At 50.2% G+C, this 26555-nt stretch overlaps 1 protein-coding gene across 4 annotated transcripts in view; it reads left to right on the forward strand.

Moving 5' to 3' along the window:
• The window catches only part of PPP4R4 (protein phosphatase 4 regulatory subunit 4), a 128119-nt gene that overhangs the window by 28793 nt on the left and 72771 nt on the right, over positions 1-26555 (forward strand). For 2 of the 4 annotated variants that reach the window (XM_069737275.1, XM_069737267.1), the window contains exons 3-5: positions 20744-20846; positions 21330-21477; positions 24918-24991. In XM_069737275.1, the coding sequence (XP_069593376.1) occupies positions 20744-20846; positions 21330-21477; positions 24918-24991 (325 nt within the window). The remainder of the gene's footprint in view (positions 1-20743; positions 20847-21329; positions 21478-24917; positions 24992-26555) is intronic. The other 2 variants (XM_069737293.1, XM_069737283.1) reach the window with 1 other exon arrangement.

The raw sequence follows: 26555 nt of genomic DNA on the forward strand, positions 1-26555 counted from the left end.
TTGTTGTAGTTTGTCTGCTTATTAATCAGATTTTTATTTTTGAAGGATAATACCAGACTTGTGTGTGTTTTAGGGCGAGTTTCGTTTGTCAAGTTGTGTGTGTTGAGTTGCGTGTGGCGACATGCATGTAGCGACTTTTGTGAGATGAGTTTTGTGTAGCAACATGCGTGTAGCAACTTTTTGTGTGTCGAGTTGCATGTGACAGGTTAGTGTAGCAAGTTGTGTGCAGCAAGTTTTGCGCATGGCGAGTTTTGCGCATTGCGAGTATTATGTGTGGTGCCTTTTGAGTATGTGCAAGTTTTGTGTGAGGCAACTTTTGCATGTGTTACAACTTTTGTGCATGTGGCAATTTTTCCGCGTGTGCAAGTTTTGCGTGTGGCGAGTTTTTCATGAGGAGAATTTTGCACTTGTGGCGAGTTTTGCAAGAGCCTAGTTTTTGCATGTGGCGAGTTCTGCGCGTGGCGAGTTTTGAGTGGCGACTTTTGTGTTTTGACTTTTATGTGGCGAGGTTGGTGTATTTGTGGTGAAATGTGTGCTGAGGGTAATATGTGTTCAAGCACGTGGTAGTGTGTGGCGCATTTTGTGTGTGTTCATATCCCCGTGTGTGGTGAGTATCCCATGTCGAGGCCCCACCTTAGCAACTGTACGGTATATACTCTTTGGCGCCATCGGTCTCATTCTTTAAGTCCCCCTTGTTCACATCTGGCAGCTGTCAATTTGCCTCCTACACTTTTCCTTTCATTTTTCCCCATTATGTAGATAGGGGCAAAATTGTTTGGTGAATTGGAAAGCAAGGGGTTAATATTTCACCTCACAACGAAGCCTATGACGCTCTCAGGGTCCCGACGTGTGACTGTGCAAAATTTTGTTTCTGTAGCTGCGACGCCTCCAACACTTTTCCTTTCACTTTTTTCCCCATTATGTAGATAGGGGCAAAATTGTTTGGTGAATTGGAACGCGCGGGGTTAAAATTTCACCTCACAACGTAGCCTATGACGCTCTCAGGGTCCAGACGTGTGACTGTCCAAAATTTTGTTTCTGTAGCTGCGACGCCTCCAACACTTTTCCTTTCACTTTTTTCCCCATTATGTAGATAGGGGCAAAATTGTTTGGTGAATTGGAAAGCGCGGGGTTAATATTTCACCTCACAACATAGCCTATGACGCTCTCAGGGTCCAGAAGTGTGACTGTGCAAAATGTTGTGGCTGTAGCTGCGACGGTGCAGATGCCAATCCCGGACACACACACACACACACACACACACACACACACACACACACACACACACACACACACACACACACACACACACACACACACACACACACACACACACACACTCAGCTTTATATAGTAGATGTTTGTTTTTTTTGCAACAGCTATTTCAGTTTCATATATCTAATAACTGTTGGACACAGTAATGTTTCTGCCTTGAAATGAGGTTTATTGTACTTACAGAAAATGCACAATCTGCATTCAAACAAAATTTGACAGGTGCATAAGTATGGGCACCCTTATCATTTTCTTGTTTTAAATACTCCTACCTACTTTTTACTGACTTACTAAAGCACTTTTTTTTTTTGTTTTATAACCTCATTGAGCTTTGAACTTCATAGCCAGGTGTATGCAATCATGAGAAAAGCTACTTAAAGTGGCCACTTGCAAGTTGTTCTCCTGTTTGAATCTCCTCTGAAGAGTGGCATCATGGGCTCCTCAAAACAACTGTCTAATGATCTGAAAACAAAGATTATTCAACATAGTTGTTCAGGGGAAGGATACAAAAAGCTGTCTCAGAGATTTAACCTGTCAATTTCCACTGTGAGGAACATAGTAAGGAAATGGAAGAACACAGGTACAGTTCTTGTTAAGGCCAGAAGTGGCAGGCCAAGAAAAACATCAGAAAGGCAGAGAAGAATAATGGTGAGATCAGTCAAGGACAATCCTCAGACCACCTTCAGAGACCTGCAGCATCAACTTGCTGCAGATTGTGTCACTGTGCATCGGTCAACTATACAACGCACTTTGCACAAGGAGAAGCTGTATGGGAGAGTGATGCGAAAGAAGACGTTTCTGGAAGCACGCCACAAACAGAGTCGGCTGAGGTATGCAAAAGCACATTTGGAGAAGCAAATTTATTTTTGGAAGAACGTCCTGTGGACTGATGAAACCAAGATTGAGTTGTTTGGTCATACAAAAAGGTGTTATGCATGGCGGCCAAAAAACACAGCATTCCAAGAAAAACACTTGCTACCCACAGTAAAATTTGGTGGAGGTTCCATCGTGCTTTGGGGCTGTGTGGCCAATGCCGGCACCGGGAACCTTGTTAAAGTTGAGGGACGCATGGATTCCTCTCAGTATCAGCAGATTCTTGACAATAATGTTCATGAATCAGTGACAAAGCTGAAGTTACGTGTTGTGAATTCTGTGGCAGAGCTCCCTCCTGTGGTCACAAGTGGTACTTCGGCTGATTCTCTCTGTGAGCTTCCGTTGGTGGAGGAGAGTGGTACTGCGGCTTATGAGTTTCCTTCCTCAGGTGATGTGGGGAAGTCGTTAGGTGCTGCTCTATTTAACTCCACCTTGTGCTTTGATCCTGGCCTCCAGTCAATGTTCTAGTATTGGACCTGTTTCCTCCTGGATCGTTCCTGTGGCCTGCTGCTCTGCATTGCTAAGTTCCGCTTTGCTATTTTGTTTGCTGTTTTTTTCTGTCCAGCTTGTCTATTTGTTTTTTCCTGCTTGCTGGGAGCTCTGGGACGCAGAGGGTGTACCTCCGTGCCGTTAGTTCGGTACTGAGGGTCTTTTTGCCCCCTTTGCGTGGTTTTTGTAGGGTTTTGTGTTGACCGCAAAGTTACCTTTCCTATCCTCGCTCTGTTCAGAAAGTCGGGCCTCACTTTGCTAAATCTATTTCATCTCTACGTTTGTCTTTTCGTCTTTACTCACAGTCATTATATGTGGGGGCTGCCTTTTCCTTTGGGGTATTTCTCTGAGGCAAGGTAGGCTTATTTTCTATCTTCAGGCTAGCTAGTTTCTCAGGCTGTGCCGAGTTGCATAGGGAGCGTTAGGCGCAATCCACGGCTGCCTCTAGTGTGTTGGAGAGGTTTAGGGATTGCGGTCAGCAGAGTTCCCACGTCTCAGAGCTCGTTCTATGTTTTTGGGTTATTGTAAGGTCACTGTATGTACTCTGACCTCAATGTCCATTGTGGTACTGAATTACCTTATCATGACAGTTACGCAGGACAATGATCCAAAACACCGCTCCAAATCTACTCAGGCATTCATGCAGAGGAACAATTACACTGTTTTGGAATGGCCATCCCAGTCCCCAGACCTGAATATCATTGAACATCTGTGGGATCATTTGAAGAGGGCTGTCCATGCTCGGCGACCATGAAACTTAACTGAACTGGAATTGTTTTGTAACGAGGAATGGTAAAAAAAAACCTTCATCCAGGATCCAGGAACTCATTAAAAGCTACAGGAAGCGACTAGAGGCTGTTATTTTTTGCAAAAGGAGGATCTACTAAATATTAATGTCACTTTTCTGGTGGGGTGCCCATACTTATGCACCTGTCAAATTTTGTTTGAATGCAGATTGCACATTTTCTGTTAGTACAATAAACCTCATTTCAAGGCAGAAACATTACTGTGTCCAACAGTTATTAGATATATGAAGCTGAAATAGCTGTTGAAAAGAAACAAACAATTTTTATAAAACATTAAGCTTAAGATTAATAGGGGTGCCCAAACTTTTTCATATAACTATACATTACATTACTGACCCTGAGTTACATCCTGTATTATACTACAGACCTGCACTCACTATTCTGCTGGTGCAGTCAATGTGTACAGACATTACATTACTGATCCTGAGTTACATCCTGTAGATCTATTATTATAAAAATGAAAAACATAACAATAATAATGACAGAAACAAAACAGAAATATCAGCCAGAAAAATCAGTATACTGAACACTGGTCCAGACGCTCATTCTCTCCTCTCCCACATATTATACATATATACAGAATAATAACTAATATTAAGTACTTACACCTTCTTGTCTGGTCACTCACCAAACAAAATAATAAACAATAGCAAATAAAAACTATATATAAACATTTTTTTTAAAGTAAAATAGCCACAAACTATACAAATATATACGATACACAATACTAAGCTAACCACCACCCCACACTCAAGCCCACCATTCCCAACCCCTGCACTGACCTGAGAGCTGGTCCTGCGTCTCATGCCTCAGTCCATGTCCAGCGTCCATAGGCCAGATCAGGCAGTGCCAGTTTTTCCCTCAAACGCCCCAGTGTCTCATAGTCCCACAAGATAAACCCACCTCCCCCCTTTTCCCACCACCCAACCTTAAGGTACCGTCACACTAAAACGACGCTGCAGCGATACGACAGCGATGTCGATCGCTGCAGCGTCGCTGTTTGGTCGCTGGAGAGCTGTCACGCAGACAGCTCTCCAGCGACCAACGATCCCGAAGTCCCCTGGTAACCAGGGTAAACATCGGGTTACTAAGCGCAGGGCCGCGCTTAGTAACCCGATGTTTACCCTGGTTACCAGCGTAAACGTAAAAAACAAACAAACACTACATACTTACATTCCGTGTCTGTCCCCCGGCGCTGTGCTTCTCTGCACTGACAGTGATCACCGGAGAGCCGGAAAGCATAGCGGTGACGTCACCGCTGTACTTTACGGCTGACCGGCGCTCACCAGTCAGTGCGGGAAGCTGACTGCGAGGGACATGACCAGACACCGGGAATGTAAGTATGTAGTGTTTTTTTTTTTTTTTTACATTTACACTGGTAACCAGGGTAAATATCAGGTTACTAAGCGCGGCCCTGCGGCTCAGCGATGTCAGCGGGAGATCCAGCAACGAAATAAAGTTTCAAACGATCTGCTGCGACGTACGATTCTCAGCGGGGTCCCTGATCGCAGTAGCGTGTCAGACACAGCGAGATCGTAATTATATCGCTGGAACGTCACGGATCGTGCCGTCCTAGCGACCAAAGTGCTACTGTGTGACGGTACCCTAACACCTACATGTTGCCTATATACAATATATACACAAACAAACACTACAATAACCGCAAACAAAGCCCAAGTTCGGCGCCTGCAGGCCTACATCACTGTATACCGATCAAACAAAACAAAAATCTACAGTGTCAGCAGCAGCCCACCACCAGGAAAGGAGATGATCAGACCAGGGCACACTAAAGGTATTTTCACACATAACGATTTCATTAACTATATCGTTGCAACGTCACGCTTTTTGTGACGTAGCAACGATCCCACTAACGATCTCGTTATGTGTGACAGCGACCAACGATCAGGCCCCTGCTGGGAGATCGTTGGTCGTTGGGGAATGATCAGGACCTTTTTTGGTCGCTGATCACCCGCTGTCATCGCTGGATCGGCGTGTGTGACGCCGATCCAGCGATGTGTTCACTTGTAACCAGGCTAAATATCGGGTTACTAAGCGTAGGGCCGCGCTTAGTAACCCCATATTTACCCTGGTTACCATTGTAAAAGTAAAAAAAAAAAAAACAAAACACTACATACTTACATTCTGATGTCTGTCACGTCCCCCGCCGTCAGCTTCCCTGCACTGACTGTAAGCGCCGGCCGTGAAGCAGAGCACAGCGGTGACGTCACCGCTGTGCTCTGCTTTACGGCCGGCGCTGACACAGTCAGTGCGGGAAGCTGACGGCGGGGGACGTGACAGACATCAGAATGTAAGTATGTAGTGTTTTTTTTTTTTTTTTTTTTTTTTTACAATGGTAACCAGGGTAAATATCGGGTTACTAAGCGCGGCCCTGCGCTTAGCAACCCGATGTTTACCCTGGTTACCCGGGGACTTCGGCATCGTTGAAGACAGTTTCAACGATGCCGAAGTCGTTCCCCTGATCGTTGGTCGCTGGAGAGAGCTGTCTGTGTGACAGCTCCCCAGCGACCACACAACAACTTACCAACGATCACGGCCAGGTCGTATCGCTGGTCGTGATCGTTGGTAAGTCGTTTAGTGTAACGGTACCTAAAAAGAAAAGCCCCTCCAGAGGAGAGCGGCCCTACGTGTGCCCAGTCTCTCATAGTCCAGAGAACGCACCTTTACCAGGTACCGAATTTGGTCCTAAACACATCGTCCACTGGGAGGATTTTTCGTTGCGTCGATACTAAGCACCGCGTGTTCCACGTGTGATACCTAACCACTGCGCTAACTAGAAATAAGGTGCAGCTGTCCAAACCACCAAGGTCTCTGAATGCTCCATAGGCCCATTCCGCATAGGAGAGACCAGCTAGCCGAGACCAGCCAATGGATGCGCCCACCCTGTTGTACACCTCTGTGTTGAAGGGACAACAAAGCAGGAAGTGGTCCATGCTTTCCAGCCAGCAAGGTACCACAATGCTCCCGAGGACAGTTCACGTCCTCAGAGCTCCTACACTTCAGATTGTCCCTCACATACAGTTTCCCATGGAAGCAGCGCCAAGTCAAGTCCCAAAACTTTGAGGGAATCCTGATGGAATTCAAAAGACGCAAACCCACCCCAAGATCTCGACTTGGGCAATCCCTGAGCGCCAGAGGCCTCAGTAGATAGGTCAACAGAACCCTATTGTCAAGGAGTTTCCTTGACCGAGTCCTGATCTCCCACATTCCCATACCCCACCGGCAAATTACCTTGAGAACCAAGGTTGCGTAAGCCGGAAGATGTCCATGCCGTGTGCTAACATCCTTCACTTGCCCTCCTGTCTCCCATTCCTGGAAGAAAGGCTGAAACCATCCCCTTAAGGAGGATACCCACAGAGAAACCCTCTCTTTCCAGAGGTTTGCAATATTGATCTTAATGAAGGTACCCACAAGGATAACACAGCGTTGACCATACCCAATACTCCTAGTCTCCTTGTACGGTAAGTAACATCCCTCATGAGCAGATTCAATCTATTCCCCAATAACAGTTGGAAGAAAAAAACTGTAGATCCAAGTCCAGAGAGACTCCGGCAAGATGCACACACTGTCCAGATAAATTAGTAAAGGGAGCAGGTAAGTTTTGATCAGGTTTACCTTTTCCCTTAGAGTCCAAGACCAACCCTTGCATTGGTGGTTCACCTTCTGAGTGGAGATCTCTAACCTGCTGTCCCAATTTTGTTTGGGGGTAATCCCCCTGGCCAAATTCGATGCCAGGGACTTTTGCAGAGACTTTGGGTCCTGGAAGGGTGTTCGGGAGATCAAGACCGGGATCTCCTCCTCCCAGCCAGAGACTCTCACACTTATCCCAGTTGATCTTGGACCCGGATGCCAGAGTAGTGCTCTACCTCTGACATCAACCACCCTGCCTCCTATTGAGAGGAAACAAAAACAGTGACATCATCAGTATACGCCACCACCCTCAGAGTGGCTTCCGATGCTGCCCGGTCCATCCAGATCCCGGCCAACGGTCCATACTCCACCCTCCTAAGAAGTGGGTCAATCGCAAACACGTACAGCAGAGTGTTCAAGGGATAACCCTGGTGAACACCAGACTCAACCTCAAAAGATCTGCCAATCCAACCGTTCAAAGCGGAAATCTCTCTGCCCCACTGTACAAGGTCTTAAGCCAATCAACGAATCCTCCCCGCCCCCCCCCCCCCCGGTAGGCCGTATCTCAGAAGCACAGACTAGAGGTACTTGTGATTAACCCGATCAAACACTTTTGCCTGGTCCAGTGACAGCATGTACCCCTTCCAGTGACCAGCCCCACCCTGCTCCAGTGCCTCTCGGACACAGAGCACCTTTTTTTTTTTTTTTGGGCAACTTAACTTCCTCTTCCCTGGTCATCTCTGTCAAGAGAGGGGTCTACCCCTGGTTCGGGGACAGCTTCAGCCAGGAAAGCTGACATTTCATCCAAATCAAGATCCCTCTTCCCCAAGAGGTGCGAACCCCTTAGGGACCCCGTAGTATTGACCAGTCCTATAGCTACTTTACTGTTAACTGACATCTTGCAGTTTCTGTACGGGTCGGACGATCGAAACAAAAGATGCGTGTCTATCGTTCTGACACCTCATAAGCAAAGATTTCACTCTGGAGATCTCACTACTACCTCCAATTGAGACAAGATGCTCGAGTTTCCTCCTTAGACCCTGAAACAAGCAGTACCTTCTCACTCCTAAGGCTCAAGAGCTGGCGGAAGATTCTCGCCACCCTTTTCTTGAACATCTCCCACCACTCTGACTTACTACTACAAAGATCCAGTAAGGGTACCTGGCTCTGAAGAAAATCCTCAAAGGACTGTCTTATCCCTGCTTCTTCCAAGAGAGACGAATTGAGCCTCCAAAACCCTCTTCCCATCCGGAAGGTCTCTGTAACATTCAGAGAAAACAAAATTAAATAGTGGTCGGAGAACTCCACCTCAACAACTTACACTGCTGAAGAGACAGCTTCCTCCTTCAAATGAAACATATCTATTCTGGACCTACAGTTACCTCTAGGATAGGTGAACCTCTTGTAGCCTGGGGTGTGCCGAATGTGGATATCCACCAGGCGAGCCTCACTAGCGTTACTATTAAGGATGACTCCATCATAAGTCAGCTTGTCTCTGTAACCTCCTCTATCTCTCGGGGCCTTGTGACAGTATATAAGTCGCCTCCAAAGACAACCTGACAACTTGTTAAAAGGTAGGGCTTGATCCTCATAAAGAGACACTTCCGGTCCCACTTAGATTGGGGACCATAGATGTTAATGAGCCGGAGCTCTTGTCCCTTCATGAGGACATCTAAGATCAGGCACCTCCCCATTTCTAACTCAATAGCCCGTCGGCATTCCACGGATGCAGTTAAAAGGACCGCCACTGCGCTATACGGCTCGGCCGCAAGAGACCAGTAGGAGGGCCCAAGTCTCCACTCCCTCTTAGCATTAAACACATCTGCCATGTTTGACAGCTTGGTCACTTGCAAAAAGAAAATGTCAGCTTCAATATGGCTGAGAACATCAAAGGCCACAAATCAGGCTGTATTTGACTTTATGCTGTTGACATTAATGAACACCAGCATCAATGGGATGGGTACGCCATCATTGGGTGATTGAGTTAAATGGCTTTCTTCTTCCCACTCCCCTTAACCTCTGCCTTAGAGGAGGAATCGTTCCCCCTCTTTAATGACACAGAGGTGTCCATTCCCACGTGTTTTTTCTTTTTATCGTCCTCGTCTCCTGACTCTGAGCCAGTCCCTCCCTCTAAGGACATTACCTCCCCAGAAGAAAGAGACTCTACACCCCCTCTAAGCCCCGCCAAGGCTAGGTTCACATTGCGTTAGTGCAGTCCGTTTAGCGCATACGCTAACGGACTGCATTAATGCAATGTCCAAAAAGGGATCGCGTTTAGATCGGGCATCTGCGCTAGCGAGAACAAACCCAAAAACGCTACAGACAGCGTTCGAGGTCCATCACAAAATAACGGAGCATCGCTAACGCATGCTAAAAATGGCATGCGTTAGGATGCGTTACATACATTGCGGTCACTGGGTGCGCTAACGGATCCATTACATTGCGTTAGTGGTGCTATGTAATGGATTCCGTTAGCGGATACCCAGTAACGCAAAGTGAACCTAGCCTAAAGCCGATACCTCACCCTCAACTTCCTCCTCAGAGGAAGAGATGTTCTCATGGGCTTGGAACCAGTTAGAAAGACCAACCAGAGGGGGGTCAGTTTTTCCTTCCTTAGGTACCTTGGTCAGAGTGGGAGAAGATGTTTTATCTCCCTTCTTTGTCTTCTTTTTGGTGCTAAGCTTACTCTTGTCCTCTAGCCACTGCCTATTATCCTCATCCATACTTTCATAAAGAAAGGATTATGAGGAAATGGCGCTTTCCTCCCTGTGGATCCTCCTGACATCCTCATCCAAATCATCATCCCTTGAGGCCTCAGTAGCAAGACTGGTGTTTAGGACAGGGGCCACCCCAGTTGCCCGGGCTCGCCCAGCTCCCTCTCGTCTACACTTGTCTGGATGCCTCAGCTGGTCAGACGACTTTATATTGCTTTTTCTCCTTGGCCCCTCAGCTTCCTCACCCATGCTAGTCCCTTCCCCTGCAGAATCAACCTCACGGCTTTCTCCCACCATGGTCACGACTGCATTAGCGAAGGAGCGAGGACAACGGCTGAATGGGTGAACCTAACTCACCATACAGGTGGCACCTAATCTCCGCACAAGATGCCTCAAGATAGCCGATATCCCCACAAAATGCACATTTCTGCACAGTGCAGTTTGCTCTGAAGTGTGTGGGATCGCCGCACCTGTGACAGAGCTTCATTTGCCCCTGGTAGACAACCAGGATATGATCCCTGCCCTGGAAGGCAGATGATGGAATATGGGCAACCGTATCACCTGAGCGATACCATTTACCATAAACGTCCAGGCCCCTGACCAGATACCAAATTCGTCACGGTTTTTCTTTGGCATCTCCACCACCTCTCCATACCGGCCAAGCCACGTCATGATGACATAACAAGAAAGCGACTTGTTACAAGTCATCACGGTCACTTTCTTGACTTGGTTTTGGCGAGACACCGCCTGAATTGCAAAGTCTTGCCAGCTGGGCTCATTTTTCGCCATCCCTCTACCATTAGTGATCTCTCCCCCTTCTTTAGAGCCTTCAGGAAACACCGCTGCAAGATTCTGTCCCCAGAGACGAGGAGGATGCCCTATTTCCACTGTAGGTGACAGTGGTATAACTACTGACATGTGCTGCCACCACCGGGGGGGCAACCGGCCCAGTGACCACATCAACACCAACAGTATCGCTATTACCCACCTCCATGACCCCCACCCTCCGCCAAACCAGCAACCACACCACTAGACAAAGAATTTTCCTCATCCATACCCACCACCACATTCACTCCTGCTGGACCAGTGACAAAAGGGGATGACATTTTGACCTCCGCATCATCAGGCACAAAGGTGCTCAGTGTCCTCCACAGAACTGGAGGTGACCTCACCCCTGGTCTTACGTGTGCCCTCCGCATCATCAGTTGGTTATTTCCGCTGTTTCACAGTTGATACCAGACACCGCTGATCTTTTGCTGCTGTGAGGCACCATTGATCCTTTATGTCAGAATCTTGTTGACCAGCGGCGCCAACACAGAATAAGACTTTGGGACGACCGGAACTCCCAGCTCTGACAACCCCCTCACAATGCCGCTGCTTCGCAATGAAGTGATCAGCGGCAACAGCATTCAGGGGTGCCAAGGCTACCGGAGCTGCTCCCCCGACACTGGGCTGCTCCCCCTCCCAGTGAGGAGCACACCGCAGTATTGTGGCCTGACCATTTGCCTGCGGCCGGGCCGACATCATTGTCCAGCCTCTCATCTGATGCACCTACCACCTCCTGCTACGTCTCCGCAGCTACAAGCAGAGACCGAGCTCTGCGCCTCACTACCATGTTCTTAATCTCCCCGAACCTTTGTACCGGATCCACATCAGAACCTGGCCTGGGCTGAGCAACGGGGCTTATACAGCGAGCTGACCCTGCAGCTGACTCGAGGGGTACAGGGAGGGGGGCATACGTAGCTTATCGCTTCCTGCAGCCGTGGCTTGGTGGTCTTCTTTGCTTTTATCTTCTGGCCCCAAGGTGCCTCCTCTAGTAAATCATCAACAAAAAGGAAATTCTGAAGGCACATGGGGGACTCCAGGAGCTTAATCTCCACCATTAGCGCTCCACCCTGGCCGCTGTTGTCACTGTCATCCCCAGAGCCGGCAGAACTGCCGTCAGATGTCAATGTCGCCTGAGTTACATCCTGTATTATACCCCAGAGCTGCACTCATTATTCTGCTGGTGCAGTCACTGTGTACATACATTACATTACTAATCCTGAGTTACATCTTGTATTATACCCCAGAGCTGCACTCACTATTCTGCTGGTGCAGTCACTGTGTACATACATTACATTACTGATCCTGAGTTACATCCTGTATTATACTCCAGAGCTGCATTCACTATTCTGCTGGTGCAGTCACTGTGTACATACATTACATTACTGATCCTGAGTTACATCCTGTATTATACCCCAGAGCTGCACTCACTATTCTGCTGGTGCACTCACGCTGTACATACATTACATAACTTATCCTGTCCTGTGCATTATATAGGATGAGCAAGGTTCATCAGTTTTTGTTTGGGACTGTATGCATTGTATCTGTATGTGACCTGAGTGATGGGGTTCTGGGTTGGGCATGCTGGGAGTAGTGGTGCACTGATCGGCCTCATGATTGCTGTTGAAGTTGTATTTTTAGTAGTTTTTGAATGTGTAATCTCATTGTCATGTAGTAGTGACGCTTCTCCTGTCTTAAGACATTACATACAGGATATAGGTGGATTTCTAAACTTGTTCAGCCAATGTATGAAGGGAAACAATCCTGACGTTCCCAGTGCTCACCAGTATATTCATGGACTGGTTTGTAGATATTTCCATTTCATTTTACTAAATCTTCGTCTGTGTAACTGTAACTAGTTTGTGATGTCACAGCTTACTATTGGTATAATGTGATCTGTGATGTCAGAATCATGCTGTGATGTCATATCTGACTGAGACTAGCTTGGTAAGAATAAATATCTTGCTGAGTGCAATTGATTTGTGATGTCATAGCAGCTCCCAGACTGCAGCCCCCCCAGTGATGTCACAGCAGCTCCCAGACTGCAGCCCCCCAGTGATGTCACAGCAGCTCCCAGACTGCAGCCCCTCAGTGATGTCACAGCAGCTCCCAGACTGCAGCCCCCCAGTGATGTCACAGCAGCTCCCAGACTGCAGCCCCCCCAGTGATGTCACAGCAGCTCCTAGACTGCAGCCCCCCAGTGATGTCACAGCAGCTCCCAGACTGCAGCCCCCCAGTGATGTCACGTCACAGCAGCTCCCAGACTGCAGCCCCCCAGTGATGTTACGTCACAGCAGCTCCCAGACTGCAGCCCCCCAGTGATTTTACGTCACAGCAGCTCCCAGACTGCAGCCCCCCAGTGATGTCACAGCAGCTCGCAGACTGCAGCCCCCCAGTGATGTCACATCAGCTCCCAGACTGCAGCCCCCCAGTGATGTCACATCACAGCAGCTCCCAGACTGCAGCCCCCCAGTGATGTCACGTCACAGCAGCTCCCAGACTACAGCCCCCCAGTGATGTCACATCTCCCCCCAGTCTGGAGCCCCCAGTGATGTCACATCTCCCCCCAGACTGGAGCCCCCCAGTGATGTCACATCTCCCCCCAGTCTGGAGCCCCCAGTGATGTCACATCTCCCCCCAGTCTGGAGCCCCCAGGGATGTCACATCTCCCCCCAGTCTGGAGTCCCCAGGGATGTCACATCTCCCCCCAGTCTGGAGTCCCCAGTGATGTCACATCTCCCCCCAGTCTGGAGCCCCCAGTGATGTCACATCTCCCCCCAGTCTGGAGTCCCCAGTGATGTCACATCTCCCCCCAGTCTGGAGCCCCCAGTGATGTCACATCTCCCCCCAGACTGGAGCCCCCCAGTGATGTCACATCTCCCCCCCAGTCTGGAGCCCCCAGTGATGTCACATCTCCCCCCCAGTCTGGAGTCCCCAGTGATGTCACATCTCCCCCCAGTCTGGAGTCCCCAGTGATGTCACATCTCCCCCCAGTCTGGAGCCCCCAGTGATGTCACATCTCCCCCCAGACTGGAGCCCCCCAGTGATGTCACATCTCCCCCCAGACTGGAGCCCCCCAGTGATGTCACATCTCCCCCCCAGTCTGGAGTCCCCAGTGATGTCACATCTCCCCCCAGTCTGGAGCCCCCAGTGATGTCACATCTCCCCCCCAGTCTGGAGCCCCCAGTGATGTCACATCTCCCCCCAGTCTGGAGTCCCCAGTGATGTCACATCTCCCCCCAGTCTGGAGCCCCCAGTGATGTCACATCTCCCCCCAGACTGGAGCCCCCCAGTGATGTCACATCTCCCCCCAGACTGGAGCCCCCCAGTGATGTCACATCTCCCCCCCAGTCTGGAGTCCCCAGTGATGTCACATCTCCCCCCAGTCTGGAGCCCCCAGTGATGTCACATCTCCCCCCAGTCTGGAGCCCCCAGTGATGTCACATCTCCCCCCAGTCTGGAGCCCCCAGGGATGTCACATCTCCTCCCAGTCTGGAGCCCCCAGTGATGTCACATCTCCCCCCAGTCTGGAGCCCCCAGGGATGTCACATCTCCCCCCAGTCTGGAGTCCCCAGGGATGTCACATCTCCCCCCAGTCTGGAGTCCCCAGTGATGTCACATCTCCTCCCAGTCTGGAGCCCCCAGTGATGTCACATCTCCCCCCCAGTCTGGAGCCCCCAGTGATGTCACATCTCCCCCCCAGTCTGGAGCCCCCAGTGATGTCACATCTCCCCCCAGACTGCAGCCCCCCCAGTGATGTCACATCTTCCCCCCAGTCTGGAGCCCCCAGTGATGTCACATCTCCCCCCAGACTGCAGCCCCCCAGTGATGTCACATCTCCCCCCAGTCTGGAGCCCCCAGTGATGTCACATCTCCCCCCAGACTGCAGCCCCCCAGTGATGTCACATCTCCCCCCAGACTGGAGCCCCCCAGTGATGTCACATCTCCCCCCCAGTCTGGAGCCCCCAGTGATGTCACATCTCCCCCCCCCAGTCTGGAGCCCCCAGTGATGTCACATCTCCCCCCAGTCTGGAGCCCCCCAGTGATGTTACATCTCCCCCCAGACTGCAGCCCCCCAGTGATGTCACATCTTCCCCCAGACTGGAGTCCCCAGTGATGTCACATCTCCCCCCAGACTGGAGCCCCCAGTGATGTCACATCTCCCCCCAGTCTGGAGCCCCCCAGTGATGTCACATCTCCCCCCCAGTCTGGAGCCCCCAGTGATGTCACATCTCCCCCCCAGTCTGGAGCCCCCAGTGATGTCACATCTCCCCCCAGTCTGGAGCCCCCCAGTGATGTTACATCTCCCCCCAGACTGCAGCCCCCCAATGATGTCACATCTTCCCCCAGACTGGAGTCCCCAGTGATGTCACATCTCCCCCCAGACTGGAGCCCCCAGTGATGTCACATCTCCCCCCCAGTCTGGAGCCCCCAGTGATGTCACATCTCCCCCCCAGTCTGGAGCCCCCAGTGATGTCACATCTCCTCCCAGACTGGAGCCCCCCAGTGATGTCACATCTCCTCCCAGACTGGAGCCCCCCAGTGATGTCACATCTCCCCCCCAGTCTGGAGCCCCCAGTGATGTCACATCTCCCCCCCAGTCTGGAGCCCCCAGTGATGTCACATCTCCTCCCAGACTGGAGCCCCCCAGTGATGTCACATCTCCTCCCAGTCTGGAGCCCCCAGTGATGTCACATCTCCCCCCCAGTCTGGAGCCCCCAGTGATGTCACATCTCCCCCCCAGTCTGGAGCCCCCAGTGATGTCACATCTCCCCCCAGTCTGGAGCCCCCCAGTGATGTTACATCTCCCCCCAGACTGCAGCCCCCCAGTGATGTCACATCTTCCCCCAGACTGGAGTCCCCAGTGATGTCACATCTCCCCCCAGACTGGAGCCCCCAGTGATGTCACATCTCCCCCCCAGTCTGGAGCCCCCAGTGATGTCACATCTCCCCCCCAGTCTGGAGCCCCCAGTGATGTCACATCTCCTCCCAGACTGGAGCCCCCCAATGATGTCACATCTCCTCCCAGACTGGAGCCCCCCAGTGATGTCACATCTCCCCCCCAGTCTGGAGCCCCCAGTGATGTCACATCTCCCCCCAGTCTGGAGCCCCCCAGTGATGTTACATCTCCCCCCAGACTGCAGCCCCCCAGTGATGTCACATCTCCTCCCAGACTGGAGCCCCCCAGTGATGTCACATCTCCTCCCAGACTGGAGCCCCCCAGTGATGTCACATCTCCCCCCCAGTCTGGAGCCCCCAGTGATGTCACATCTCCCCCCCAGTCTGGAGCCCCCAGGGATGTCACATCTCCCCCCAGTCTGGAGCCCCCAGGGATGTCCCAGTTGAAGCTTCCTTGGGATGCTCTTGTGTTTTTTGCTTTCTTCGCACTGATATTAACCCCTGGATCGGGTGACGTCATCGCACTGGTTTTTGTCCTGGTCCTGACGCTGGATGTTTGGTGCCCGGCCCCTTAGTCTGAGTGACACACGGGCTGTGGGCCGTGGCCGGATGTCATCTAAGCTTAGAGCTGCAGTTGGTTTGCTGCCACAAAGGGGCGAGTATCGTCCCATGTAGAGAAGAGAACCATGCATGCCGCCATGTTTTTTGTCCGGACCCTCAGCTGATCAACCCTGATGGATTTCATTGGTCCTCGTGCCGCCTCACTTGTTCTGGGCCACGCACAGTCATACAATGTTCTCGTCTGAACGCGCCCTAGACGCTCCATCTGATGCAAACCTCTCACTTCTAGGTTAATTTTCCCTGCTGCCAAATCATTCTCAGCCCGTAGATTCTGCCTCATCGGGTCCGCAGCGGCCGCTAATGTAACCATTCATGATAAAGGAGAATTACACTGTGGTTGATTTGGGATTAATATACTTCTGCAGGCGCTGGGTCAGACTACAGAAGCCGTTCTAATAGCCGTATACCCCGTGGACGGAAAATCTATTGACCCCCTACTTGACTACTCGCCGGTGAACGAGGGGTTAATAAAGGTTCCATTAGTGCCCCCTGCCGCCTGTGATTCACCGTGGTGCAAGGCGCCGCTGCGTGGGGCCGGGGCCGTCACGATCTCAGACAATGAAGGCTCAATGACGGCGGAGCGTAGTCATGCGGAGATGTGGGGGACACTCACAGGTGCGACATAGTCATGCCCTGGTGAATGTCACCCCACCTTCCTTCATGGGCAGATTCAGCATTAGTTCCTGTGTATCCTTAAAGGGGTTGTTCCATAAACAGCATCTATCATCGCTGGGGGTCTGACTCTGTGTGAATGGAGCAGCAGAGCACGTACGACCACAATTCCATCCACTCTAGGAGAGGTGGTTGCACATGCTCACTGCCTTCTCAGGATTAGTAGGGGGTCTCAGAAGCCGGACCTCCTGCAATCACACATTTATCTTCTCTGCTGTGGATAGGTGGTAAATCCTGAATCTGGGACAATCCCTTTAGGGAAAACTCCAGCTACAAAAAAGTTAAACATTGATTGCATTTTCCAGATCAGTATATTGTCATGGACCGCCATCCTTCTTCCCTCGGGGCGGCTGCCACAGATCCATATGTTTTGCTCGCTGCCCCCCCTATCTTTCCATCCTTAGAAAAATGGTCCCTAAGTGATCAGATACTAGTTAAAAAAGCAAATCTATTGACTTATTTAAGCTTTTTGATTTGTGATCTGTTCAGATTGGATAGGGAAGTTTTCAAAATTGTGGGATTGCTGCCATGTGTGGAGCGGAGCGAGGACGCAGCCTGACAACCCTGCTGTCTGACACCCACCAGTAACAAACTAATTTGGGTTCAGTTTTAAAGCCAAATGTCTAAGGTTTTAGTATTTAGTGGTTAATAAAGGTAGAAGATTATATAGAAAAGGTCATGATAGGAAAATATCCCTACAGTGAAGGGATCTGTCCTTCGGGCGTGCGGTGCATTGTCTGGCGGACGTGTGGTGCAGTGTCTCTAGCGTGCGGTGCTATGTCCGGCAGGCGTGCGATGCAATATGTCACTAACGTGTGGTGTGGTGCAATCTCTGGCTTACGTGCGGTGCAGTATTTGGTGGGTGTGCGGTGCAATGTGTCACTAGTGTTCGGGCGTGCGGTGCAATGTCTGGCGGGCGTACGGTGCAATGTGTCATACTCACTAGCGTGCGGTGTGGTGCAATGTCCGGAGGAGGGTGTGCAGTGCAATGTGTCACTAGCGCGTGGGCGTGCGGTGCAATGTCTGGTGGGCGTGCGGTGCAATGTCCAGAGGAAGGTGTGCGGTGCAATGTCTGGTGGGCGTGTGGTGCAATGTCCGGAGGGCGTGTGGTGCAATGTCTGGTGGGCGTGCGGCGCAATGTCTGGTGGGCGTGCGGCGCAATGTCTGGTGGGCGTGCGGCGCAATGTCTGGTGGGCGTGGGGTGCAATGTCTGGTGGGCGTGCGGCGCAATGTCTGGTGGGCGTGCGGCGCAATGTCTGGTGGGCGTGCGGCGCAATGTCTGGTGGGCGTGCGGCGCAATGTCTGGTGGGCGTGCGGCGCAATGTCTGGTGGGCGTGCGGAGCAATGTCTGGTGGGCGTGCGGCGCAATGTCTGGTGGGCGTGCGGCGCAATGTCTGGTGGGCGTGCGGCGCAATGTCTGGTGGGCGTGCGGCGCAATGTCTGGTGGGCGTGCGGTGCAATGTCTGGTGGGCGTGCGGTGCAATGTCTGGTGGGCGTGCGGCGCAATGTCTGGTGGGCGTGCGGCGCAATGTCTGGTGGGCGTGCGGCGCAATGTCTGGTGGGCGTGCGGTGCAATGTCTGGTGGGCGTGCGGTGCAATGTCTGGTGGGCGTGCGGTGCAATGTCTGGTGGGCGTGCGGCGCAATGTCTGGTGGGCGTGCGGCGCAATGTCTGGTGGGCGTGCGGCGCAATGTCTGGTGGGCGTGCGGTGCAATGTCTGGTGGGCGTGCGGTGCAATGTCCAGAGGAAGGTGTGTGGTGCAATGTCTGGTGGGCGTGTGGTGCAATGTCCGGAGGGTGTGCGGTGCAATGTCCGGAGGGTGTGCGGTGCAATGTCTGGTGGGCGTGCGGCGCAATGTCTGGTGGGCGTGCGGCGCAATGTCTGGTGGGCGTGCGGCGCAATGTCTGGTGGGCGTGCGGCGCAATGTCTGGTGGGCGTGCGGTGCAATGTCTGGTGGGCGTGCGGTGCAATGTCCAGAGGAAGGTGTGTGGTGCAATGTCTGGTGGGCGTGTGGTGCAATGTCCGGAGGGTGTGCGGTGCAATGTCTGGTGGGCGTGTGGTGCAATGTCTGGTGGGCGTGCGGCGCAATGTCTGGTGGGCGTGCGGCGCAATGTCTGGTGGGCGTGCGGCGCAATGTCTGGTGGGCGTGCGGTGCAATGTCTGGTGGGTGTGCGGCGCAATGTCCGGAGGAGGGTGTGCGGTGCAATGTCTGGTGGGCGTACGGCGCAATGTCCGGAGGGTGTGCGGCGCAATGTCCGGAGGAGGGTGTGCGGTGCAATGTCTGGTGGTTGGCGTGCGGCGCAATGTCCGGAGGGTGTGCGGTGCTATGTCTGGTGGGTGTGCGGCGCAATGTCCGGAGGAGGGTGTGCGGTGCAATGTCTGGTGGGCGTACGGCGCAATGTCCGGAGGGTGTGCGGCGCAATGTCCGGAGGAGGGTGTGCGGTGCAATGTCTGGTGGGCGTGCGGCGCAATGTCCGGAGGAGGGTGTGCGGTGCAATGTCTGGTGGGCGTGCGGCGCAATGTCCGGAGGGTGTGAAGTGCAATGTCTGGTGGGCGTGCGGCGCAATGTTCGGAGGAGGGTGTGCGGTGCAATGTCTGGTGGGCGTGCGGCGCAATGTCCGGAGGGTGTGCGGTGCAGTGTCTGGTGGGCGTGTGGTGCAATGTCTGGTGGGCGTGCGGCGCAATGTCTGGTGGGCGTGCGGCGCAATGTCTGGTGGGCGTGCGGCGCAATGTCTGGTGGGCGTGCGGTGCAATGTCTGGTGGGTGTGCGGCGCAATGTCCGGAGGAGGGTGTGCGGTGCAATGTCTGGTGGGCGTACGGCGCAATGTCCGGAGGGTGTGCGGCGCAATGTCCGGAGGAGGGTGTGCGGTGCAATGTCTGGTGGTTGGCGTGCGGCGCAATGTCCGGAGGGTGTGCGGTGCTATGTCTGGTGGGTGTGCGGCGCAATGTCCGGAGGAGGGTGTGCGGTGCAATGTCTGGTGGGCGTACGGCGCAATGTCCGGAGGGTGTGCGGCGCAATGTCCGGAGGAGGGTGTGCGGTGCAATGTCTGGTGGGCGTGCGGCGCAATGTCCGGAGGAGGGTGTGCGGTGCAATGTCTGGTGGGCGTGCGGCGCAATGTCCGGAGGGTGTGAAGTGCAATGTCTGGTGGGCGTGCGGCGCAATGTTCGGAGGAGGGTGTGCGGTGCAATGTCTGGTGGGCGTGCGGCGCAATGTCCGGAGGGTGTGCGGTGCAGTGTCTGGTGGGCGTGCGGCGCAATGTCCGGAGGGTGTGCGGTGCAGTGTCTGGTGGGCGTGCGGCGCAATGTCCGGAGGGTGTGTGGTGCAGTGTCTGGTGGGCGTGCGGTGCAATGTCTGGAGGGTGTTCGGTGCAGTGTCTGGTGGGCGTGCGGTGCAATGTCTGGTGGGCGGGTGGAGCAATGTCCGGAGGGTGTGCGGTGCAGTGTCTGGTGGGCGTGCGGTGCAATGTCTGGTGGGCGTGCGGTGCAATGTCCGGAGGGTGTGCGGTGCAATGTCTGGTGGGCGTGCGGAACAATGTCCGGAGGGTGTGCGGTGCAGTGTCAGGTGGGCGTGCGGTGCAATGTCCGGAGGAGGGTGTGCGGTGCAATGTCTGGTGGGCGTGCGGCGCAATGTCCGGAGGGTGTGCGGTGCAGTGTCTGGTGGGCGTGCGGCGCAATGTCCGGAGGGTGTGCGGTGCAGTGTCTGGTGGGCGTGCAGCGCAATGTCCGGAGGGTGTGCGGTGCAATGTCTGGTGGGCGTGCGGTGCAATGTCAGGCGTGCGTGCGGTGTAATATCCCACACATTGTGGCGATTGCTACACTCTCTGTAATCTCAGCAGAAGGTTATAAGTTTTATTATTATTATTGTTGTTATTATTATTATTCCGTTGCTGAAGATAAAGATTTATTTCCGCTTTGTTTCTTTTAGCTCCGGCCAAGATATCCAAGGAACGAGCGTTGTGGCCAACCTGCCCGTGCTGATCCAGCAGAATCCTTCAGAAACGCTCAGGAGGGTGGTGCCAAAAATCAGAGTGAGTAACGTGATTGTATTCAGCCCATGGTGCCAGCAGAGAGGACAACGGTGTGCACAGTGTGCATAATGTGACGGTATCGCCCTCATCGCTGCTCCTCTCGGTGACTGATGCCACAATGTTCTCTTCCTAGATGAGGATTTTTAATTGAGCCTCGGTGCGGTCGCCATAGTAACAGACAAATTATTTTAGATGCGTATATAGAGACAGGAAGAGATCAAACCATCATTTATTATAAGAGACAGATGATTGTGACAAGTTCTTCCTGTTGGATGTGTCCAGTAACGAGGGGGCGAGTAAGTGGGGTCTTACTGGGGACCCTAATTCTGTGGTTACACTGTTTGATATTGGCAACAACTGGTTAATGTATCACAAAATAGGGACCATCACAATGAACTGGGCGAATGCAGAGCAATAATGTGCTGAGTTGTAACACAAGCGGCCACATTGTCTAACGCTCCTCCTGTGTCCCCTTGCTGACAGGAGGTTCTCCATGTTGCAGGATTAGAAATGCAGCTGACGGCCGCGTATTCATTCCTGACGATCCTGCAAGAGGAGTCTGTCCCAGTCCATTCATATTGTCTGTCCTTCCTGCAAATCATCCTACAGAATCTGGAGCACAGAGATATAGGTGAGAAATGTCAGCTCAGGTCATCGGTATTTAAACTATTATAATACTGTCCTCTATGTAGCAATGAATAAGGACTACGTCTGAAACGCATCTGCGGTTCATTACCCTACAAGTTTTTATGGATTTGTGGATTTTTCAATAAACTTCAAGTTTTTATGAATTTCCTCCTTTAGCTGAATTTTTTCTTTTACTATAATACTGCTCCTATTTACAAGAATATAACTACTATAATACTGCCACCTATGCACAAGAATATAACTACTATATACGGTCCCCTATGTACAAGAATATAACTACTATAATACTGCCCCTATGTACAAGAATATAACTAATATAATACTGCCCCTATGTACAAGAATATAACTACTATAATACAGCTCCCTATATACAAGAATATAACTATTATAATACTGCTCCTATGTACAAGAATATAGCTACTATAATACTGATCCTATGTACAAGAATATAACTACTATAATGCTGCTCCTATGTACAAGAATATAACTACTATAATACTGCTCCCTATATACAAGAATTTAACTACTATAATACTGCTCCTATGTACAAGAATATAACTACTATAATACTGCTCCCTATATACAAGAATATAGCTACTATAATACTGCTCCCTATGTACAAGAATATAACTACTATAATACTGCTCCTATGTACAAGAATATAACTACTATAATACTGCTCCTATGTACAAGAATATAACTACTATAATACTGCTCCTATGTACAAGAATATAACTACTATAATACTGCTCCTATGTACAAGAATATAACTACTATAATACTGCTCCCTATATACGAGAATATAGCTACTATAATACTGTCCCCTATGTACAATAATATAACTACTGTAATACTGCTCCTATATACAAGAATATAACTATTCTAATACTGCTCCTATGTACAAGAATATAACTGCTATAATACTGCTCCTATGTACAAGAATATAACTACTATAATACTGCTCCCTATATACAAGAATATAGCTACTATAATACTGCCCCCTATGTACAAGAATATAACTACTGTAATACTGCTCCTATATACAAGAATATAACTATTAGGCCATGTTCACGCGTTCCTGATTTCCCTGCTGTTTTTTCTGCACTAAAAACCGCAGCTCTTGGCAGAAAACGCAGGTGCGTTTTTTGGTGCGTTTTTTGGTGCGTTTTTTGATGCGTTTTTTGATGCGGTTTTTAGTGCAGTTTTTTATGCAGTTTTCTCTGCAGAGTCTGTGTTTTCTAGGAAGTTTTTTTAGGGTTAAAATGGCTGAAAATACCTTAACCCTACCCCTAACCCTACCCCTAACCCTGCCCCTAAACCTACCCCTAACCCTAACCCTAACCCTAGTTCAAACTGTAGTGGGGGAAAAAATAAAAATAAAATTCTTTATTTTATTATTGTTACTACCTATGGGGGTGATAAAGGGGGGGGGGCATTTACCTTTTTTTATTTTGATCACTGTGAGGTTATCACAGTGATCAAAATGTGCCTGGAACGAGTATAAGGGGGGGAGATTAGGGCACGGGGGGGGGGGGGGGGGCGTCGGAGCACGGGGGGTGGGATTGGAGCACGGGGGGGGGCAGCCACACTGCAGCGGTTCTGCACCACAAACCGCAGAAAACCCGCAGATATTTTTTTCGTCTGCGGGTTTTACTGCGGGTTTGACCTCACAATGGAGGTCAATGGGTGCAGAACCGCTGCAGTTCCGCAAAAAGAAGTGACATGGTACTTCTTTTTTACCGCAGCTATTCAGCGCGGCTTTTTTTGGGATTTTCCGCAATGTGGGCACAGCAGTTCCCGTTTTCCATAGGGTACATTGTAATGTACCCTGCATGGAAAACAGCTGCGGACCCGCAGCGGGAAAATTGCTGCGGTTCCGCATTTAAAAAAGGATGGTGTGAACATGGCCTAATAATACTGCTCCTATGTACAAGAATATAACTACTATAATACTGCTCCTATGTACAAGAATATAACTACTATAATACTGCTCCTATGTACAAGAATATAACTACTATAATACTGCTCTCTATATACAAGAATATAGCTAATATAATACTGCCCCTATGTACAAGAATATAACTACTGTAATACTGCTCCTATGTACAAGAATATAACTACTATAATACTGCTCCTATGTACAAGAATATAACTACTGTAATACTGCTCCTATGTACAAGAATATAACTACTATAATACTGCTCCTATATACAAGAATATAACTACTATAATACTGCTCCTATATACAAGAATATAACTACTATAATACTGCTCCTATGTACAAGAATATAACTACTATAATACTGCTCCTATGTACAAGAATATAACTACTATAATACTGCTCTCTATATACAAGAATATAGCTAATATAATACTGCCCCTATGTACAAGAATATAACTACTGTAATACTGCTCCTATATACAAGAATATAACTATTATAATACTGCTCCTATGTACAGGAATATAACTACTATAATACTGCCCCTATGTACAAGAATATAACTACTATAATACTGCCCTTATTTACAAGAATATAATGGTTATAATACTGGCAGGTGGGCCCTTTTTTTCCTCTGTTCTACCTCGCTGCAGTATTATTTTTTTGTATCTATATTTCAGTTCCTGTTAGTTTTCTCTATAGTCACATGACTGAGACCACTTTCGTGCTTTTTAGCTGCTGAATGGCCCCGTTGGGAGTTGTGGGGCCCCTGAGACACGTGATGGATGTGTTGAGCACTCTCCTGATCCTCTGACCTTTGTGGCTGCTTCAATCTGATTTGATGGAGTAATTACATGAGTGCTGGGGTTGGGGATTTGTGATGTTGTTATTCTGGATGATGAGACGTCTCCTGTAGACACAGTCTTTTCTGTCACCTTTACTAGGAATGCAGTCAGTATAGACTCAGCTTAAAGGGGTCGTCCAGCCTGAGGGAGAGTCGGCATCTTGCTAGGGTGATCCTTTCACTCTACTGATCGCCAGCTTTATCAGTCAGATATCCGTTAAATGCAGGAGGGAATGGTGTTATCTGTTAATGGTGTTGACCAAACCACTGCATGACCAGCTCTACCCTCGCCTACTGTATCCTCGCCCATCCCTTGTAGATTGTGAGCCTTCGCGGGCAGGGTCCTCTCTCCTCCTGTACCAGTTATGACTTGTATTGTTCAAGATTATTGTACTTGTTTTTATTATGTATACTCCTCCTTACATGTAAAGCGCCATGGAATAAATGGCGCTATAACAATAAATAATAATAATAATAATAATATCTGATCGGAGGGCTGCAGAGACCTGACAGATGGGAGACACCGTAATGAAGTGCTGGGGGTGTGGAGCAGACGCACTGTCACAGCCTGTACAGTAAAACTCTGCGGTAAGCAGGTGCAATGTTCTGCAGGGCCACTGAATGTTTTCTCTTTGGCAGGTGTGAGTAGCGCCTGGCTGGATACTCTGCTCGCGGTGATAGACGTCCTGCCAAAGGAGACCATCCGACACGAGGTAACATGGCAGCTATCCCCACCTCCCCTAGTGTAGCCTAACATCAGCGGCTCCATGATATGAAAGCAAGGATGTAGCAGAGCTCAGCTTGTTATGTTGGGGTTTTACATAGGACTGCAGGTTATTCTACTCCAGCAGTTACATCACAAACTTGGTTCTGCTTCATGATAGTCTCATACGGATATTAACACGAAGCATGAAAATGAGATCCAGATTGTGTGGTTTTTAGTAAATACAATAAAGGCACAGATGATTGGCCTCGGGGAGACCAAAACATCCAACACCGCGGAGACACCATCACGTGTTTCTCAACGCAGTGATTCCAGAACACTGCCCCCATCCCTTATGGGAAATATGCAGATGCATGTAAAGAAGCTGCGGAGACACCATCACGTGTTTCTCGACGCAAGCAGTGAATAGCCAGGCCTTTCCCCGGGAAGGAACAACCACGGGAAGGGCAGCATCCTATGAAGGAAAGCCACCTATGCCAAGCATGGTATCCATCCACAGACAGCTGTTTCGGGGTTTTTGCCCCTCATCAGTGTGGAGTAGGAATCTGGCTATTAGGAGCAGTGCCTAGTAAAAAGGCTATAAAGGCACAGATGATTGGCCTCGGGGAGACCAAAACATCCAACACCGCGGAGACACCATCACGTGTTTCTCAACGCAGTGATTCCAGAACACTGCCCCCATCCCTTATGGGAAATATGCAGATGCATGTAAAGAAGCTGCGGAGACACCATCACGTGTTTCTCGACGCAAGCAGTGAATAGCCAGGCCTTTCCCCGGGAAGGAACAACCACGGGAAGGGCAGCATCCTATGAAGGAAAGCCACCTATGCCAAGCATGGTATCCATCCACAGACAGCTGTTTCGGGGTTTTTGCCCCTCATCAGTGTGGAGTAGGAATCTGGCTATTAGGAGCAGTGCCTAGTAAAAAGGCTATAAAGGCACAGATGATTGGCCTCGGGGAGACCAAAACATCCAACACCGCGGAGACACCATCACGTGTTTCTCAACGCAGTGATTCCAGAACACTGCCCCCATCCCTTATGGGAAATATGCAGATGCATGTAAAGAAGCTGCGGAGACACCATCACGTGTTTCTCGACGCAAGCAGTGAATAGCCAGGCCTTTCCCCGGGAAGGAACAACCACGGGAAGGGCAGCATCCTATGAAGGAAAGCCACCTATGCCAAGCATGGTATCCATCCACAGACAGCTGTTTCGGGGTTTTTTTTTTTTTTAGTAAATACAGTCATGTCCGAAAGCGTTTGCAATAATTTTCTGGAACAATCTGAAGGGTGCAATTACATACGTTTGTTTCCTTTTGTGTGTATTGGAATAACATAAAAAAAGGCAAATTGGACATAACTTCACACACAGATCCCAAAAATGGCCAGACATAATTGTTGGCACCTTTCAAAAATTGTGGTTAAAGAACTTTGTTTCAAGCATGTGATGCTCGTTCACACTCACCTGTGGCAAGGAACAGGTGTGGGAAATATTAAAATCACACCTAATACCAGATAAAAAGCAGACAAGTTGCAATATTTGCATTGTGTT

This window comes from Ranitomeya imitator, chromosome 1 (genome assembly GCF_032444005.1).
Source record: "Ranitomeya imitator isolate aRanImi1 chromosome 1, aRanImi1.pri, whole genome shotgun sequence".
NCBI classification, from domain to species: domain Eukaryota; kingdom Metazoa; phylum Chordata; class Amphibia; order Anura; family Dendrobatidae; genus Ranitomeya; species Ranitomeya imitator.